The 20771-nt window shown below is 37.7% G+C and overlaps 1 protein-coding gene across 3 annotated transcripts in view; it reads left to right on the top strand.

Annotated features, from left to right (window-relative positions):
• The window catches only part of LOC149740916 (von Willebrand factor-like), a 38680-nt gene extending 21142 nt beyond the window's left edge, over positions 1-17538 (top strand). For 2 of the 3 annotated variants that reach the window (XM_089872344.1, XM_089872346.1), the window contains 25 exons: positions 44-277; positions 615-837; positions 1372-1604; positions 2128-2341; positions 2620-2753; positions 3120-3227; positions 3464-3668; positions 3980-4164; positions 4456-4615; positions 5067-5275; positions 5595-5781; positions 6050-6274; positions 6648-6784; positions 7085-7306; positions 7612-7836; positions 8199-8423; positions 8786-8963; positions 9431-9655; positions 10117-10253; positions 10698-10922; positions 11453-11674; positions 11930-15343; positions 15794-15997; positions 16419-16541; positions 16997-17538. In XM_089872344.1, coding sequence (XP_089728470.1) covers positions 44-277; positions 615-837; positions 1372-1604; positions 2128-2341; positions 2620-2753; positions 3120-3227; positions 3464-3668; positions 3980-4164; positions 4456-4615; positions 5067-5275; positions 5595-5781; positions 6050-6274; positions 6648-6784; positions 7085-7306; positions 7612-7836; positions 8199-8423; positions 8786-8963; positions 9431-9655; positions 10117-10253; positions 10698-10922; positions 11453-11674; positions 11930-15343; positions 15794-15997; positions 16419-16541; positions 16997-17134 — 7992 coding nt within the window. In that variant the 3' untranslated portion in view covers positions 17135-17538. The remainder of the gene's footprint in view (positions 1-43; positions 278-614; positions 838-1371; positions 1605-2127; positions 2342-2619; positions 2754-3119; positions 3228-3463; positions 3669-3979; positions 4165-4455; positions 4616-5066; positions 5276-5594; positions 5782-6049; positions 6275-6647; positions 6785-7084; positions 7307-7611; positions 7837-8198; positions 8424-8785; positions 8964-9430; positions 9656-10116; positions 10254-10697; positions 10923-11452; positions 11675-11929; positions 15344-15793; positions 15998-16418; positions 16542-16996) is intronic. The other variant, XM_089872345.1, reaches the window with a different exon arrangement.
• Positions 17539-20771: the final 3233 nt, after the last annotated feature.

The raw sequence follows: 20771 nt of genomic DNA, 5'->3' as shown, positions 1-20771 counted from the left end.
TTTATAATTCTGACATTTTTATTTAACAATACTTCTGTGTTAGACTGATGATACATGCCCGGATGGCACGCGAGACCCAAACCCGTGCCTGGAGTCCCCTGAGCGCGCACCATGGGCGGAGAAGAAATGTGCCATCATCAACAGTGAGGTGTTCGCTGAATGTCACGCCAAAGTTGACCCCACCCATTATTACGATAACTGCATGTACGATACCTGTGGATGTAACTTTGGTGGAGATTGTGAATGCTTTTGCACAGCTGTGGCGGTATATGCTCAGGTAAGCTTGGGTTTTAACTTTATTTACATATTTTGTATTATATCTAACTTTGTTTTAATTTTGGTTAATTAGTTTTAACTCTAGCTTGTTTTTTTTCATAATTTTTTTACAATTTAACTTCTTTTTGATATTGAGGTTTCAGCATTAAGCCAAAGTTGTTGTGACCCATAAATTGGCGGAAGCAAAACACTGGCATGATATAATTACCATTTTAGCTTCAGATGTCAATTATACATCCTTACATAAACAATATAACAAAGCTCTTTTATAATAATTCATATATCATTGGATTCAATTCCTATATTATCCAACATAAACAATATATTACTCCCCACAGGAATGTGCGGCTGCCGGCGTTTGCATCAACTGGCGTAACAACGAGGTTTGTCCCGTCATGTGCGAAGTGTTCAACCCTGGGTTTGGATCATCCTATGATAACGAGACTTGTGAATGGAAATACAACGCATGTGGCAACCCGTGCCCACCTACGTGCGATAACCCCAACCCCACAAACTGTCCATGGGGAAGTTTGGAAGGATGTTATGTCTCCTGCAAAGATGGTGAGGAGTTGTGCACGTAGTGGGTTAATCTATATATTGGTTGTAACATGTCGTGCACGTAGTGGGTTGAACTATATATTGGTTGTAACATGTTGTGCACGTAGTGGGTTAATCTATATATTGGTTGTAACATGTTGTGCACGTAGTGGGTTGAACTATACACTGTTGACACTGGGAACACGCTCCTGTAACACGTTCCATTTAGACTTATGGGAGCGCCAGGGGTGTTTGAGTAATGAGCCTAAATCCCAGGTCATTGAACAAGGATCTCACCCACATCGATTAGAAAAAAAAAACGAACATTGCTTGCAGCGATTCTTGTAATAATTCAAAGCATTCTGCATATTAATATAAAGTGCAAATGCAGAAAGTGGATTCCCCAAACTTCATTTCATACAACTTTTTTGAGCAACCAATTTATTGGTTTCACTTTTACAATAACAATTGTCTGTGAACCACTGCAGTAGCTGATCCAACAAAATTTTGATTCAAAATCCAGTTATGATGATACATTTATTCAATCTTTTGTTTCAGATGAAGTCTGGGATGAAATTAAAAACAAATGTATTCCAAAAAGTGAATGCCCAGTTGTTACAACTACAACACCAGTGATAACAACCACAACGACTGAAAAAACAACAACAACGACAGAAGTTACGACAACAACACCCGAACCAGAAATAATCACCACAACGCCAGAAGTAACTCATCCAGATGAAGAAATAACAACAACAACACCAAAGTGGTGCAACTGCGTGGATAGCGATGTAAGAACCTCACATGTTTAAGTGTTGTATAAGGAAAAATAAATTAACTGTTTTTATTAAATATTTGGTTGGAAATTTTTGCCTGGTACCTTAATAAATTAACTCTTGTTTTAATTTACTTGAAATAGCATAGAATGTATATACATATCTAGCTTTTGCCTTTTATAATATAAAGGATGGTTGAAGTTGATTAACTGAAAATGCACCATCCTCAGTGTTAGATGAAACAAGAGTACCAAGCTGGTCTTTATACAACACTCACTGTTGTCTCATCTAACACTGAGGATGGTGCAGTTTCAGTTAATCAACTTTAACCATCCTCAGTGTTAGATGAGACAAGAGTGAGTGTTATATAAAGACCAGCTTGGTACTTGTAACACTTACTCTTGTCTTATCTAAAACTGAGGATGGTTAAAGTTGAATAACCAAAACCGAAACATGTAATATGTTGCACTTTCTAGTTGAAGTGAAAATGTATAAAAATCTACAGTTTGTCAGATCCTAACCTATATTATAAACACAGGGCATCGCACATTCACCTGGTGAGACTTGGCCACTTAGAAACGACGAATCACTTTGCGTCGACCTCACTTGCGTGGAAGAAGCACCGGGTGTTTGTAAAACAGAGAGCGTCGACACCACCGTTAAATGCACGGCTGAGAACAAACCTACGTGCCTGAACGGATTCCCTGCCGTGGCTGTCACTGACGGTTGTAGTTGTCAATGGGAGTGCCAATGTAAGTTACAACTCCATTTATAAAATGTAATTGTTAAAAAATACATTTTCTCTCCCATTTGTGGGACTTTGTCAAAATTTTACAAAGATAAAGGTTTGGTTCCAATAAAACTTATGTTTACTATTAATTTACTTTGATTGTATTTTATAGTTGCAGTTATAACACTTGTATATTAACTTTATAGTCTAATTTATTTTTGTGTTATATATTGCGTACACAGTATTATTTCCATCATTATTATTACCATCAAAACCAACTGAAACTTCCTCCCATCACAGGTTATTGCTTTGGCCAGGGTGACCCTCACTTCTTCACATTCGATGGTAAATATTATCCGTTCCAAGGAAACTGTACGTTTGTATTATCACGGGATATGAATGAACATCACAGTAACCACCCACACGATTATGAGGTAAAAATTAAATAAACTTGGTGTGAAAGTTGTTGGTCATGCTAAATCAAGGAATCGTAAAAAATTAAAAAAATAGTTTTAGAGGCCAGTTTACTTGAGTCCCATAAATAGGTTATTAATCTTGGAAGCTGTTAAAATTGAGAACTTCAATAAATTAAAAAATTAAGAACTTTTAAAATTAAGAACTTTAATAAAAATTTGGGACCCACAAAATATGAGACCCATAATATTTGGGTCCCATATTAAAATATGGGTCTCACACAAATTTATTACTAAAAATTTTCTTAAGACATATATACAATCAGCACCTACCTTTTTTAATGCTTAAATCTAAAATTTTCAAAATACAAACAATCCACCTGTTAGATTTGGATGGAGAATGAAGCTTGTCCCGAAGCACCTGAAACAACTTGTACACGAAAGATGACGATCAGATACGGACCAACACACGTTGTGCTGTATAAGAACTACACAGTAAGTTGAATAATAGGATATAAGAAAGAGGATCTCCCTATATAGAATATACTAATGGGTTTACTCTAACCATCACAAAAACTAAGAAAAAATTCAGTTAAAAAAAATTAAATTGAAAACTAACATATTGTGTCAATCATACCTAATAAATTTACTGTGAAAAACCAAAGTAATATTTTTACTACAATTGTTAAGTCAACAATACAAAACAATCATCATTATCTTTCCATTATTAGTTCACAGTGAATGGAGGAAACTTGAAACACCGCGCGCAAATGCCATACACGTTTGGAGACATCCGTATCGAGTTGCGAGGATTCAACCTCTTCTATGTAACGATTCCCGACCTCGGCATCACCCTCACTTACACTGGGCTGGATTACAGCTGGAGTTTGATCGTCCCTTATTCAGTTTACTTCAATAAAACTGAAGGACTGTGTGGTAAGTTGTGTGGATAGGTTGGTTTAAAATGGGTTGCACTGTGTTCATTGTATGAATGCATAGTTATCTGTCTAACATTGCATATTGGGTGTCCCAGCTGTACTGTGATGGAATATATCTCCTCTCACGCTTAGTATAGTGCAATGCCAATAGTAATACAATTGAATTCTTAAATGTCTATAAATTACCTTAGTGGTGTAAAGATAGTAACTTTTGTTTTGAGATAATTGAATATACCAAGTCTAATGCAATCATAATTAATCACCTCACGCAAACCTATATGACATCACTAACACTTAACAATCCTCCAGGTGTTTGTAACAATGACCAAGGTGATGATTTCACGACAAGAAAAGGAACGGTTGTCAAGGATATTGAAATATTTGGCGAAAGTTGGTTGGTGTACAACGAATCAAAGCATTGCTTCAAGGAAGATAATAAAACTTGTTTTCCCGCCGCACCTGAGTGTGATATCATCACGTCTGATGTTTTTAAAGTAAGTATATTGTTGTAGTATAAACATGTTTTGTCTTATTTGAAATTGCTTTTATGAAATGAATGGTGGAAGAAATGTCAAAGTAAACCACGGTGAATGAACTTTTTTACCACAAATGTAAACAAAATTTAGGTGTAAACTCTTTTATATTTTTATACTGTTTTCATTTCTAGTACGAGAAATATATTGTTAAGTATATACTATTGCTGCAAGACAGATTACAAGAATGGTTTAGCTTCTCTGGCAGTTAATATTTATGACACAGAATTTCTAAATCTGAACTAATTACAGGACTGCCATGCGTTAGTGGATCCCGAAGTATATTTAAAGATTTGCCGATTTGATACGGCACAGTGTGGGAACTATAGTTACTGTGAAGCTTTGTACGGATACGCGAGGATCTGTCAACATGCTGGCGTATGCGTGGATTGGAGAACTGACTCTATTTGCCGTGAGTTTATATTGTTGTATGTGGGGTAGAATGTTTCAGTGATGGGGGGGTGTATGGATACTGGATGGGAGAACCACGGCATAATAAACTCAATGTTAAAGTTAAATGCTGCTATCATTGTGGGTGTATGTGTCTTTGGAAACTATATGGCGATTGTTCTAACTTGTCCTGCCATGCGAGGAAACAAAAGTGAAATTCATTTAAAAAAGTGATACAACTCGTAAGCGGGCACAAGGTGAAACAAAGCAACCATGTTTTCACGGCTGTTGTTGGTGGAATAAATAAGTAACATCTATTTATTCAAGCTATTCTATTCAAAATGAGTGAGGTCCCCTAGCGTCTCAGGCTATGGGTCCTAGATCAGTATTATTTAAGTTACATTTAGTTATATGGGTCCTAGACCCCATTTATTTAAGTTACATTTAGTTATTTGTTTATTATTGTTTTCCAGCCATGGAGTGTGGTGATGATGAGATATACATGGCTTGCCAACCCAACTGTGAACAAACTTGCGATAATTTTATCTCGGGTGAACAATGCGCGTCCGAGGAAGTTGTTGAGGGCTGTTTCTGTCCACCGGGTACCGTGCTTGATGGTGGGGAATGTGTGGCTGAGGAAACTTGCACTGACTGTGTGGATGCTGATGGGAATATATTTGGGGTAAGACCTGTAGGAAAATGAGCATGAGTGAATGTGTTTGGTGTGAGGAAGCGCATGTTCTATAATTAAACATTGAGCATTCGGTGTATGAGGACAGTAATTGCACCAAGTGTGTCTTCTGTGCCCACATTGTAGTATATGTTATATATCTCCATTTCTATTAAACTGAATTTTGAACTTTTAAAGTCTCTAAGTAATTGTTATCTCCGCACATGGTAAGACTCAGGTAAACCTTTGTATTACTTATATAAATTCTTCTGTGCTAACCTCCTATACCTAATATACATCCATTTATTAAACTCATTATACCTTTACACAGTATGGGGAGAGCTGGGTATCAGAGAACGCTTCATGCACGATATGCTCTTGTATGGAAGGACAGAATGTGGTTTGTACAAACAAGCCATGTTCACCTGGTTGGACAGATGCCGTACCAAGCTGTCACTCATGTTTTGTGCCTGAACTTGAACGAGGTTCTGACCCATGTTGCCCCACCTACAAGTGTGGTAAGTATTAGAAATTAATAAAAGATTCATATTAACCAAGAGCCAGGACCGTTTTTTGGCTAATGGAGCCATAAAAGCTACATCATTTAAGTGTATTTTTATATTATATATCTCCTAACAAGAAAATCTCTAACAAAAACAACTCCATTCACAGAAATGTCTTGCCAAACAAGTTCCAGCTACTGAAATAATGTCTGGCATTTATTAGCATGTTTGTTAAAAATGAATAAATTTTAGTATTTAAAACAATCTTTACTTTTTCCCACAGTATGTAACTACGAGTTAGGCAAAGGCGATGACGAATGCGACGTTGTAACGATCCCAACATGCGATCCCGGGTACATTCCCGTCCAAACCAATCCCGGCAAATGCATCCCCTCGTATGAATGTACTTGCAATGCTTCTCGCAACCCTTGCCCTGTACCGCCCACATGTGGAGAACTTGAACACCTCGTTTCAACTGACGGAGAATGTTGTCCAACACATAAATGCGGTAAGTATATTATTAATATACTGTTATAGATTGTTATATTAATATACTTAATAAAACATTACAGCCATGGCAAGCTGTTATGACGGATATACTGGCCATTATTGCTTTCATTTTTAAACGTTTTGGTTCAAAACTAAAATAATGTTTGTATTAAAACATGGCCAGAAAGTCTGTGTAGGATGAGTTAAAAACTGTATAATATACAATAACAAAACAATCACCCACAAAGTTACATACATGATATCTTCTAGGGACTTAAGCGGACATGAGGTGTATAATAGAGAACACCCGTGTTATAATATTTGTCGAATTTCCGAACCAAATAGTCAAGATAATGTTATTTTATTTCAACGTAATTAATATATATTTACAGTTTGCAACAAGTGCCCCGATAACGGCCCATCTTGCGGAGTTTGTCAAAACACATTAACAACTGTTGATAAATGTGATTGCAAACATTATACTTGTGAGAACAAGGGTGTCTGCAATATTAATGGGACAGAAAAACTGGTAAGTTGGTTTTATTTCTACGTTTTAAGCTTTATTTGATTTCTATGGGAAAAGAACAAAGTTTAATGTGAGAAGTTTTAAAAAGTTTGTGAGGTTGCATAAGGTTAACCTAAGACTTCAGAAGTAGGTATATTACCCCAACACCACTTTTCTCTACTGTATTAGTTACTTTATATCTGACCCTGAGACTTGGGCTAGTGTTGGCTAATTACTCTGACACACAGGGTTCCACAACCCATTAGTGACCACTTGGTTGGAGGGATTTTTAAAAGTGTTTATATCTAACCTATACACCCACAGCCAGGAGATAGCTGGAACACTGACCCCTGCACTAGATGTACATGCCATGAAACATCAGTTGATACTGATGGTTGTTATAATGTTGGATGTGTGGTGAAGTCATGTAGCACCTACTGCCCACCATGCAGCACATACACACCAGTAGCTGGCCAGTGTTGCGGAATGTGTGTTCAAACTGCGTGCAGTGTTGCCGACGAGAATAATTCAACTCAGTGTAAACCAGTAAGTTGTTTGACAATAGGTGTAATGGATTGGAAAATTCCAGACAATTTTATTACCTACAAAGTTACATATGTGGTAACACATAATGGGCACAATGTGTACGACAACAAAACACCCGTGTTGTAACGACTTTTATCGCCCGCCATGCGAGGATGAATAAGTTAAATACATGGTAACTTTAAAGCGGGCACAAGGTGTACGAAACGGAACCCCCGTGTTATAACGACTGTCGTTGCCCCGTCACACGAGGATAATAAAGTTCTATTCCAATTCAACAATATAGTAAGCATAATATAAACTTCCAGATTGGAGATCACTGGCAAGACTTGGACAAATGTATTTCATCCATCTGCGTGGCGAACCCTAACGGTCACACAACGGTTACAACTGCCCCAATCACGTGTCCGCCCGTTGCCATGCCAACATGCACCCCATGTTATAAGATAGCCACATACACTGAAGATTGCTGCGAGAAATATCATTGCATTCCTGATGATGTATGTTGTCTTAGTGGACCAGCAATCAAACTGGTGAGTGTTGTGATGTAATAATGCAAATTGTGATGTAATATTATGTTCTGTTATGGAATTAAAACATGTTCTTGACTTGTTTCTTTTGGGGTAAAATGTCCCATTTTTCTTTTACTTTTGTTTTAATCTCCTTTATTTTCGTCCTATTTGGTTGTATCTACAGTATGGGGTATTATGTGCTGCTGATATCACTGAAACCCAACACTACTATAACTATTGCATAAATAAACAAAGTATTAAACTGGTTCAAAAACATTTAAATCAAACTTCAAGTGAATTTAACCAAAAACCCTTCAGATAGTGCAATACATCTAATGCTATTTAGCCCTGTAGTGCTAACTTTTGTCTCTATTTACTTACAGCCTGGTGAGACATGGGAGCCCGACGCATGCAATGAATGTCAATGTACCAACAACATGAACCATACAAGCGGTTTCCACGTTGTTGATTGCTCACCTAAACCTTGCCCACCCTTTGATATTGATGATTGCGAATCCCATGGAGGACAATCTGCTTTATCTGATGACGGATGTTGCATGCATTGTGTCGCTAATGTTTGTGTGGATGCAAAGAACCAAACACACTCTGTAAGTATGCATGTTTCATATTATTGTTTAGATAATAAATAAACTTAGATATGTTATTGTCACACAACCAAACACACTCTGTAACTTTAGATATTTGTTTATTATTATTTATATATTTGGTATAAATATATAAATATATTGTTGTTAAGATATTAGGTATGGTTTGATACACAGTTACTTAACTGGTACCCATTATGGACTGTTCAAAATGGCAAAAAAAAAAAAATCACCACTAAGTACGTACACTTGTAAGTGGGCCTGAGGTGTATGAAACAGAACACTTTTGCTATTATGACTGTCGTTGCCCTGCCATTCAAGCATAAATAAGTCCATTTATTCGATCATTTACTTTTTTCTCACAGTTTGGTGAAACCTGGTACCCAGATGTATGCACCATCTGTTCATGTGTTGCTGGCCATGAGATCGTATGTAACCCAGTCACGTGCCCACCATCGAAACAAGCCCCTATGAACTGCGCACCATGCGAGGTCCCACTTAGAAGGCTCTCATCGGATCCATGCTGTCCACAATACGACTGTGGTACGTACTTAACATTATTTAATACTTTGGTAAAATTATGTAAAACTACCTGTTTACATTCTGCACATAAACTTCTTTTTTCTGTTTGAAGTTTTGTTTCTGTAGAACTAAATAACTAGAAAGGAGTGTCTTGCACATTTGAAATCTTGTTAAAATACCTCATAAACTGCCCTAATAATAAGTTAAATATATATGCGTGATACATAAAACAAGACAAGGTTTTATAGAGAAACTCACTAATAGGAAACCAATAAACTAATCTAATGAAACTTATTTTAGTTTGTATTTTTTAAGAACTATATAGGTGATGTGGCTTATACATGTTTTGCTTTCGTTAAAATTTCCAATAAACTGCTTTAACCGTACACTAAATAAGTCATACAATATGCAAAACTAAAATAAGACTTGAAAGCATAGGGTCACTAGTAGTGTAATCATCAACCTAAACACCCTTCTTTCCCCTACAGTTTGCAACTATGAGTTGATCAAGGGTGAGCCTAATTGTGATGCCGTACCTGTACCAAAATGCCCACCTGGGTATGTAGCAAGTCAGACCAATGTTGGCCAATGTATTCCTGATTATGATTGCTTCTGCAACAAGTCACGGAACCCATGCCCCAAAGCTCCTGAATGTCCAGAGTTACATGAATTGGTAACAACAGAAACAGAATGCTGCCCAATATATGAATGTGGTAAGTAGGCTTGTGGTGTAATGGTGGGCCTTATTTTGTGAAGGCTCTAATCATCCTCGCTGGAGCTTATAAGCAATATATTGTACATAACGGGCGTGTGTAAGGGAATTTTCGAAACAGTGAGCGGGCCGGTCAAAATGAGCTCGGGGACGAGTCCTTGTAGGTTGCCGACCTTTGCTCTGATGTTTTTTTGGTTCGACACCAAGACTCAGTGGTGCTCACAATGTAACCAGAGAATACCGGGTTCGGAGCTTACTACTGCTACCATTGTGCGCGTATGTGTTCTTGGGCAAGATCCTTAACAAGCATTGCTTCAACCCAGTGGTCACTAATGGGTTGTAGCATCATGGTCTTGTAATAGTGGGCCAATTTCTGGCTAGAGCTGTTTAAATACCCCATGTGTGTCTGGTATTTAATAATTCACCACTTTAATGTATTTATAACATTCACATTGCTTTCAGTTTGCAAGAAATGTAACGAGGCCTCCACCTCATGCTCACCATGCCAAGATGCCATTACAACAATTGATGCTTGTGGTTGCCGTCATGTGACCTGTCAATCAAAGAACATTTGTTATGTTGATGATGTCGCTCACCTTGTAAGTTTAAGTTTTTTGTCAACAAAAATTTTTAAACTTTCCGATAAAAGTAAACCCAGGCATTCTTACCCAGGAAGGTGGGTTTGTTAAACATAAACTCATATGAAAATTTCTCCTATATGAATAATTTGTACGCCTCCGGATATTATTACAAATTTCTATAATTCTTTATTTGAATATATACCAGTCTATTAGGGTAATGGTCCAACTCTCGTTCCAACAACCATGATATACTTTACTATATAACCCAACCCATACAGAATTGGAACACGCTATGTTAAGATGTAATCACCCATACTTAACAGAGTATGCAAAGTTACATTATACATCAGCTTGTTGAGGAAATGGGCTCTGGCTTCAATGCTAGATGTGCCACTTGTAGGACCTTACCTTTACCTAATGATATATACCATTACCAGTCTCTACATACACCTTACTTTACAGCCTGGTGACATCTGGAACCCTGATGTTTGCACTCAGTGTGTGTGTCAATCAGACGTCACCAACCCCGATACTGCATGTCATGTTGAAAGTTGTTTTGCACAAAGTTGCGACCCCACTTGCCCGCCATGCCATGATTATGTGGTTGGAGCCGGCGAATGCTGTGGAACATGCGTGCAGAGAGCGTGCCAGGTGGCCGGGGCGAATGGAACCGTGGACTGCAAGAATGTAAGTTCATTAATCCTTAGATGTAATTTTATTTACACCAAGTTTGTGTACAAGTTTGTTTACATTTTTGTGTACTTAGAAATTTGTTTCAATTTATTTTTCACACAGAAATTTGTTTCGATTTATGTACTCAGGAATTTATAATATGCTTAGGAAATTTTGTCTAGATAACAGTTTATGTTCTTGATAAAGTATGATCTGTTCTATTGAAAACATTAAAAGGGAAAATGTACCTTGTTATGCTATAATGGTAGCTCATTCAGCCAGAGCCATAAAAATACCAAGTAGTCCAACCCATTGGTACGTAAATGGCAAATTAAACGCCATCTTGTTTCCAAAAAACACACAGTGGGTGTTGGGAAAATGCATGTTTTGGACTACTTGGTGTTTCTACGGCTCTGCATTAAGCTACATAAGTTGGGCCACTATGAAGAACTTTAATCTAAAGTTGAAACCCACGTTTTGCTTGATATCTGCGAAAAAATAAGTTATGAGGTGAATCAAATATAAAAACATTCATTCTATTCCAGGTTGGAGATAATTGGTGGTACGAATCCACATGCGAACAATACATGTGTACCACTGATAATGATGGAAACATTGGTATCGTGGAGGTTGCATATGCTTGCCCAGTGCCTGAGGTTCCCACATGCTCATCATGTTATAAACTTGAATCTTATGTGGAAGGATGTTGCTCCAAACTTAGATGTGTACAAGAAAACGTCTGTTGTGCCGATGGAATGGGAAAACTGGTATGTGTGTTGTAAAGTATTCGTGTCAAATATATAAGGTGTGTGAACTCATGCTATAACTCGACAGTGAACATAAAGTGTATGAATACACCATGTTATAACTCGACAGTGAGCATGAGGTGTATGAATACACCATGTGTGTCTGGTATATAAGCAGACATCCATTTTACCCCTTCTAAGTTACACTAAGCAAGTTTTGCTATCAACCTTTAGATTCCCAAGCTTCATCCATCAACTACTTTATTTTAATTACAGCCTGGATCAACATGGGCACCAGATGCTTGTCATCTTTGCCAATGTACCGAAGATAAGGATCTTGACACTGGCTTCTTAGCAGAACAATGCTATCACAACCCATGCCCTCCATTCGATTCTGATGCTTGTGTAGCCAATGGTGGAACAGTCATATCATCTGATGATGGATGTTGCCTTAAATGCCAAGAAACAGAATGCTTTGAATGCGACAAACGTATGAGCACCAAACCTGAGTATATGTTGGTTGATGGATGTGCCTCAAATGAACCCATCTCTCTATCTTACTGTGATGGATTCTGTCGCGGGCATTACTTCTGGACCGACCACGGCGCAGAGAATGATTGTTCTTGTTGCAACCCAACTTCCACTGCTACCAGAGTTGTTTCAATGAAATGTAAGAACGGAACAGAAGTCCAATACTCATTCACCGATGTTTTATCTTGTGGGTGTACCGCTACCTGCACCCCTAACCCCCCAACTGTCACCCCTGCTCCAGAAACACCAGCGCCAACTACTACTGCTCCAGAAGCACCAGTACCCACAACCACTGTACCAGTAAAACCAACCCCCACAACTGAAGAAACTGGTTCTGGTGAGACCACTGTACCAGAAGCACCAGTAACCACAACCACTGTACCAGTAAAACCAACCCCTACAACTGAAGAAACTGGTTCTGGTGAGACCACTGTACCAGAAGCACCAGTAACCACAACCACTGTACCAGTAAAACCAACCCCCACAACTGAGGAAACTGGTTCTGGTGAGACCACTGTACCAGAAGCACCAGTAACTACAACCACTGTACCAGTAAAACCAACCCCTACAACTGAAGAAACTGGTTCCGGTGAGACCACTGTACCAGAAGCACCAGTAACGACAACCACTGTACCAGTAAAACCAACCCCTACAACTGAAGAAACTGGTTCTGGTGAGACCACTGTACCAGAAGCACCAGTAACTACAACCACTGTACCAGTAAAACCAACCCCCACAACTGAAGAAACTGGTTCTGGTGAGACCACTGTACCAGAAGCACCAGTAACGACAACCACTGTACCAGTAAAACCAACCCCTACAACTGAAGAAACTGGTTCTGGTGAGACAACTGTACCAGAAGCACCGGTGACCACAACCACTGTACCAGTAAAATCAACCCCTACAACAACTGAGGAAACTGGTTCTGGTGAGACCACTGTACCAGAAGCACCAGTAACGACAACCACTGTACCAGTAAAACCAACCCCCACAACTGAAGAAACTGGTTCTGGTGAGACCACTGTACCAGAAGCACCGGTGACCACAACTACTGTACCAGTAAAACCAACCCCCACAACTGAGGAAACTGGTTCTGGTGAGACCACTGTACCAGAAGCACCGGTGACCACAACCACTGTACCAGTAAAACCAACCCCCACAACTGAGGAAACTGGTTCTGGTGAGACCACTGTACCAGAAGCACCAGTAACGACAACCACTGTACCAGTAAAACCAACCCCCACAACTGAAGAAACTGGTTCCGGTGAGACCACTGTACCAGAAGCACCTATAACGACAACCACTGTACCAGTAAAACCAACCCCCACAACTGAGGAAACTGGTTCTGGTGAGACCACTGTACCAGAAGCACCTATAACGACAACCACTGTACCAGTAAAACCAACCCCCACAACTGAAGAAATTGGTTCTGGTGAAACCACTGTACCAGAAGCACCAGTAACTACAACCACTGTACCAGTAAAACCAACCCCTACAACTGAAGAAACTGGTTCTGGTGAGACCACTGTACCAGAAGCACCTGCAACGACAACTACTGTACCAGTAAAACCAACCCCTACAACTGAAGAAACTGGTTCTGGTGAGACAACTGTACCAGAAGCACCGGTGACCACAACTACTGTACCAGTAAAACCAACCCCTACAACTGAAGAAACTGGTTCTGGTGAGACCACTGTACCAGAAGCACCAGTAACGACAACCACTGTACCAGTAAAACCAACCCCTACAACTGAAGAAACTGGTTCTGGTGAGACAACTGTACCAGAAGCACCGGTGACCACAACTACTGTACCAGTAAAACCAACCCCCACAACTGAAGAAACTGGTTCTGGTGAGACCACTGTACCAGAAGCACCAGTGACGACAACCACTGTACCAGTAAAACCAACCCCTACAACTGAAGAAACTGGTTCTGGTGAGACCACTGTACCAGAAGCACCAGTAACGACAACCACTGTACCAGTAAAACCAACCCCTACAACTGAAGAAACTGGTTCTGGTGAGACAACTGTACCAGAAGCACCAGTAACCACAACCACTGTACCAGTAAAACCAACCCCCACAACTGAAGAAACTGGTTCTGGTGAGACCACTGTACCAGAAGCACCGGTGACCACAACCACTGTACCAGTAAAACCAACCCCTACAACTGAAGAAACTGGTTCTGGTGAGACCACTGTACCAGAAGCACCGGTGACGACAACCACTGTACCAGTAAAACCAACCCCGCCCTCCACAACCACATTACCACCACCTCCACCCCCTTCTACAACAACCATACCACCACCACCACCAACAACTACAGAGTCTTGCTATTGGACCGATTGGATCAACTCTGACAAGCCAAAGTTACCATACAGAGATGACAACGAGACCTACCCACACATCACTAACAACGGCTTCGATATTTGCCAACACCCACAAGACATCCAATGCAGACCAGTTGGTGGAACTGTGGCACAATTTAAATTATACCAGAAGTGGCAAGTTGTCAGTTGTGACGTGAACAATGGTTTATTATGTGCTGGAGATCAACAAACAGTTCACCCAGTATGTGAAGATTACGAGATCAGGGTTCAATGTTGTTCTGGATCTGAAGGCGCCCATTCTCCACCTGAAGTTCCCGTAGATATTGGTGGCGGTTCACAAAGCCAGAGCCAAACTCAGACTCAGACTGAAGGTGACAAAGAAGTTCAAGCCATTGCTGAACAAGTTCAATCCATCATTGAAGGAATTGAACAAGGTGGATCATCCCATGGTGGGAGCTCTTCAAGCGGGTCCGTTTCAAGTGGGCAACAACAGTCTCAATCACAGACACAAGTACAAGACCAAGGAGTACAACAGCAACACCAAGAACAACATCAGGTTCAAGGTGGTGGAGTACAAGTACAACATCAAGAACAACACCAAAGTCAAGGCCAAAGTGGACAAGTACAACATCAAGAACAACACCAAGTACAAGGCACAGTGAATCGCTTCTTAGGAAATCTTGAGACCGCTGAAAACAATGAACAACAAATTGATGACAACTTCAACAATCTGTTGAATCAAATCAACTCCGGTGAATGGAAAAACAACTTTGATGTCCAGCAACAAATCCAAAACCAAATACAAACACTTGACCAACAAGTTCAACAGGTAAGATTGAATCTTTCAAGGGATAATGGAGCAATAGGTCTGGTGTAAAAGATTAAGGTCCAGGTTTTAAGTGTGTCTCACTGAAGGCCCCCCTTATAGAATAGAATCTATATTATTAAGTGTCTATAAACTGCCTCAGTGGGGTCTGGACGGTAGCACCCTGGGTGTTGGGTAATGGGCAATGGTTTTACATCCCAGGTCTCACACGTAAACGTTTATGATTGAATGTTTATAAGTAAAACCTTATCATATTAATACACCATGGCATAAAGAAATGCTACATAATATGCCAAAAAAGCTTTATTTTTACATGTTTCTTTCATAACTTTTGTATTTTCCAGAATTAACATCTTAAAACATTGTTTTTGGCTAAAACTTTTCTCATATTTTTAAAACGTTTTTTCTTAAAATCTGGTTGAACATGATTTAAATTGTTTTGTTTTTCCACAGCAATCCAGTGTTCAACACCAAGCACAAGTCAGCGCTCAAAAGGGGTTGGAAAAAGTTTCTAATTTGATCAGCTCTGCAGAGCAAGCCACAGGTGGTCAAGTTCCCAGGGTTCTTGGCAAGAAGGAGCATGCTGTAGTGGAAGAACTGAGTGAACAGAAAGCTGAAGACGTGAAGAATGAACAAGCTATTCAAGCTCAGATTAAGGTGTTAATGAAATACTTTTTATGAAATAGTTGACAGTTAATGAAATACTACTTAATAAAACACCAAACATTAGAAAAAAACTAAATACTTAACTTTAGTTTAGAGGTGTAAATATAAAGCCACTAATTAATGGTTTTAAAGCTGTTATAAAAACATTGGGTTGTATATAGGGAGGTATTAGATGGATAGTATATGATGCTTAGGATTTTTCAACTTTTTTAAACTTTTTTTAGGAAAGTTTTCATTTTGTAACTTTTTATCTTTAGAGTTAATTTTAAGATATTTTAAACTTTTTTTTGTTCAATGTAATAAGTTTGGTACCTAGTTGAAGTTAAAATTTGAACCCACCTTCTATAAAAGGCCATTTTTAACTTACCTAATTTAGTTAAAGTAATTGTAATTAACTTACATGTTTATCCAGGACACCATCCATCAATTATCAAGTGCTAAAGTAGAAGGAGACAGCCAACTACAACAACTTGTTCATAAAACTATCAGTGATTTGAATCAACTTGACAACAACCAGAATGATCTGCTCAAACAAGTAAGTTTTTGATGTAATTCTGCTGTTGTATTGTATTGTATTGTATTGTTTGTTGATGTGTACAGATACATGATCCTCTTAAGACTGCTGTTAATGAATGTAACTTATTTATCGACAGTTGTTATAATGTTCTGTTCTCTTGCTCGCTAAAGAAACATGTTATTTTGTGTGGAAGTGACTTTTTAAATGTTTTGATCTCTGGTCCTAATTTAGGCACATTAATCACTGTGCCGGACATACGTGTGGTCTGTGCAAAGTTAGTTTGTTTATCCATATACCACAATGAATACAACTTTGTAAACCTTACATTTATTAAAACTTCTATTTCATACACCTCATTCCGCTTACGAGTTACCACGTAAGTAACTTTAAAAAGTTGTGTTGATTTACTGCGTGGTGTGGTTAGTTCTGGTCATCCATATACTTCATTAACCTACAACTTTTCAACCCTATAGGAGCAACATCAGCTGCAAACTTTGCTTAACTTCGATGACACCGAAGACTTACAGAGCGTTGTGCGAAACATTCAGTCACAAAGCCAATCTCAAAGCTCTGATGATTTGGCCAAAGAGATGAATGATTTGATCAACTAATGTTATTTAAAACTTACCGGGACCTAGTTTTTAAAGTTTTTGCACTTTTTTTAAACAATGCACACTTTTTAAGTTTTTAATGAAATTTTACTCGAACAAATTGTTTTAATTTAATACCGTTTATAAATGCAGGACTGAGAGAAGTTTTCATTTGTTTATACTAACACTGGGCTGGATGCAATTTCAAATACAACGCTTGTTATATTTGCACTGTACACCGTTTATATCAGCTCTAATTAATATTTGAACAATTTTTTACTGACATGAAATATTTGCACCAACTTTGTAGTTCCAACGTCGTATAGCGATGTTTTAGTTTCTAATCTTTGCTTTTTAATTTTGAATCACCAATTCTTGAAATAAAATCTAATTTTATACGCAATACAAGTTTGTTGTTTTACTAAGTGTCTTTACTGTCTTTATGTCACAAACTGTATGGGTTTTTTAGCAGGGAAGAAATATTGTTGCCATAAATGTTTCACAGCTCTTGCAGCATTTTGATATCATCAACTAAATTTTTCATCTGGCCGAGATAAGATAACATAACATGATTTTTATGTATCACATTATAACAATAACAAAGATCATGTAATTAAAGAAATGAAATCAACAGGAAAACAACAGTCGTTAAAACACGCTATTCATAATTCAAGACAGCATATCAGGAATCAGTCCACAACTTTTATTTACAAATTATCCTAATACATTAATAAGGTTAGGAGTCATCACCTGAAAATACAACAATAATCATCTTCAGCTAGGACTAGGAAATTTAAAACAAGTTGCAAAAATGTAAGATTGGACACCAACGCATGATACAGGTATCATGTGTTTATACCAAAACTCAAAAAAATTTAATTTTTTGCAAAAGTAAAAAATGTGAGATTGGACCCCAACGCATGATACCGGTATCATGTGTTTATACCAAAACTCAAAAAATCAATTTTTTTGGAAAGGTCGAAAATGTGAGATTGGACCCCTACACATGATACTGGTATCATGTGTTTATACCAAAACTCAAAAAATTAATTTTGTTCAAAAAGTCAAAAATGTGAGATTGGACCCCTCTGCATGATACCGGTATCACGTGTTCATACCGAAACTCAAAAAAATTATTTTTTTTACAAAAGTCAAAAATGTGAGATTGGACCCCAACGCATGATACTGGTATCATGTGTTTATACCAAAATTCAAAAAATCAATTTTTTTGGAAAAGTCGAAAATGTGAGATTGGACCCCTCTGCATGATACCGGCATCATGTGTTTATACCGAAACTCAAAAAAATTTTTTTTTTACAAAGGTCAAAAATGTGAGATTGGACCCCTCTGCATGATACCGGTATCATGTGTTTATACTGAAACTCAAAAAAATTATTTTTTTTACAAAAGTCAAAAATGTGAGATTGGACCCCAACGCATGATACTGGTATCATGTGTTTATACCAAAACTCAAAAAAATTTAATTTTTTGCAAAAGTAAAAAATGTAAGATTGGACCCCAACGCATGATACCGGTATCATGTGTTTATACCGAAACTCAAAAAATCGGATTTTTTGAAAAAGTCAAAAATGTGAGATTGGACCCCAACCCATGATACCGGTATCATGTGTTTATACCAAAACTCAAAAAATCAATTTTTTTGGAAAAGTCGAAAATGTGAGATTGGACCCCTCTGCATGATACCGGCATCATGTGTTTATACCGAAACTCAAAAAATTTTTTTTTTGTACAAAAGTCAAAAATGTGAGATTGGACCCCAATACATGATACCGGCATTACGTTTTCATACCGAAACTCAAAAAAATTATTTTTTTTTACAAAAGTCAAAAATGTGAGATTGGCCCCAACGCATGATACCGGTATCATGTGTTTATACCAAAACTCAAAAAATCATTTTTTTTGGAAAAGTCAAAAATGTGAGATTGGACCCCAACGCATGATACCGGTATCATGTGTTTATACCAAAACTCAAAAAACTCAGAATTTTTGGAAAAGTCAAAAATGTGAGATTGGACCCCAACGCATGATACCGGCATTACGTGTTCATACCAAAACTCAAAAAAATTATTTTTTTTTACAAAAGTCAAAAATGTGAGATTGGACCCCAACACCGGTATCATGTGTATATACCAAATCTAAAAAAATCGGATTTTTTTAAAAAGTCAAAAATGTGAGATTGGACCCCTCTGCACGATACTGGTATCATGTGTTTATACCAAAACTCAAAAAATCAATTTTTTTGAAAAAGTCAAAAATGTGAGCTTGGACCCCTCTGCATGATACCGGCATTACGTGTTCATACCAAAACTCAAAAAAATTATTTTTTTTTACAAAAGTCAAAAATGTGAGATTGGACCCCAACGCATGATACCGGTATCATGTGTTTATACTAAAACTAAAAAAAATCAGATTTTTTGGAAAAGTCAAAAATGTGAGATTGGACCCCAACGCATGATACCGGTATCATGTGTTTATACCGAAACTCAAAAAATTATTTTTTTTGAAAAAGTCAAAAATGTGAGATTGGACCCCTCTGCACGATACTGGTATCACGTGTTTATACCAAAACTCAAAAAATCAATTTTTTTGCAAAAGTCCAAAATGTGAGATTGGACCCCAACGCATGATACCGGTATCATGTGTTTATACCAAAACTCAAAAAACTCAGAATTTTTGGAAAAGTCGAAAATGTGAGATTGGACCCCTCTGCATGATACCGGTATTATGTGTTTATACCGAAACTCAAAAAAATTTTTTTTTTACAAAAGTCAAAAATGTGAGATTGGACCCCAACGCATGATACCGGGGGTATCATGTGTTTATACCGAAACTCAAAAAATTTTTTTTTTTACAAAAGTCAAAAATGTGAGATTGGATCCCAACGCATGATACTGGTATCACGTGTTTATTCCGAAACCAAAAAAAAATTATTTTTTTTACAAAAGTCGAAAATGTGGGATTGGAGCCCAACGCATGATTCCGATATCATGTGTTTATATCAAAACTCAAAAAAATCAGAATTTTTGGAAAAGTCGAAAATGTGAGATTGGACCCCTCTGCATGATACCGGTATCATGTGTTTATACCGAAACTCAAAAAAATTTTTTTTTTTACAAAGGTCAAAAATGTGAGATTGGACCCCTCTGCATGATACCGGTATCATGTGTTTATACTGAAACTCAAAAAAAATATTTTTTTTACAAAAGTCAAAAATGTGAGATTGGACCCCAACGCATGATACTGGTATAATGTGTTTATACCAAAACTCAAAAAATCAATTTTTTTGGAAAATTCGAAAATGTGAGATTGGACCCCTCTGCATGACACCGGTATCATGTGTTTATACCGAAACTCAAAAAAATTTTTTTTTGTACAAAAGTCAAAAATGTGAGATTGGACCCCAACGCATGATACCGGTATCATGTGTTTATACCGAAACTCAAAAAAAATATTTTTTTAAAAAAAGTCGAAAATGTGAGATTGGACCCCATAGCCGGTATCATGTGTTTATACCAAATCTAAAAAAATATGATTTTTTGAAAAAGTCAAAAATGTGAGATTGGACCCCAACGCATGATACCGGTATCATGTGTTTATACCAAAACTCAAAAAATCAATTTTTTTGAAAAAGTCAAAA

The sequence above is a fragment of the Ciona robusta genome, chromosome 2 (assembly GCF_009617815.1).
Source record: "Ciona robusta chromosome 2, ASM961781v2".
NCBI classification, from domain to species: domain Eukaryota; kingdom Metazoa; phylum Chordata; class Ascidiacea; order Phlebobranchia; family Cionidae; genus Ciona; species Ciona robusta.
The sequence above is the reverse complement of the archived record's forward strand: the minus strand, read 5'-3'. Positions and strand labels throughout refer to the sequence as shown.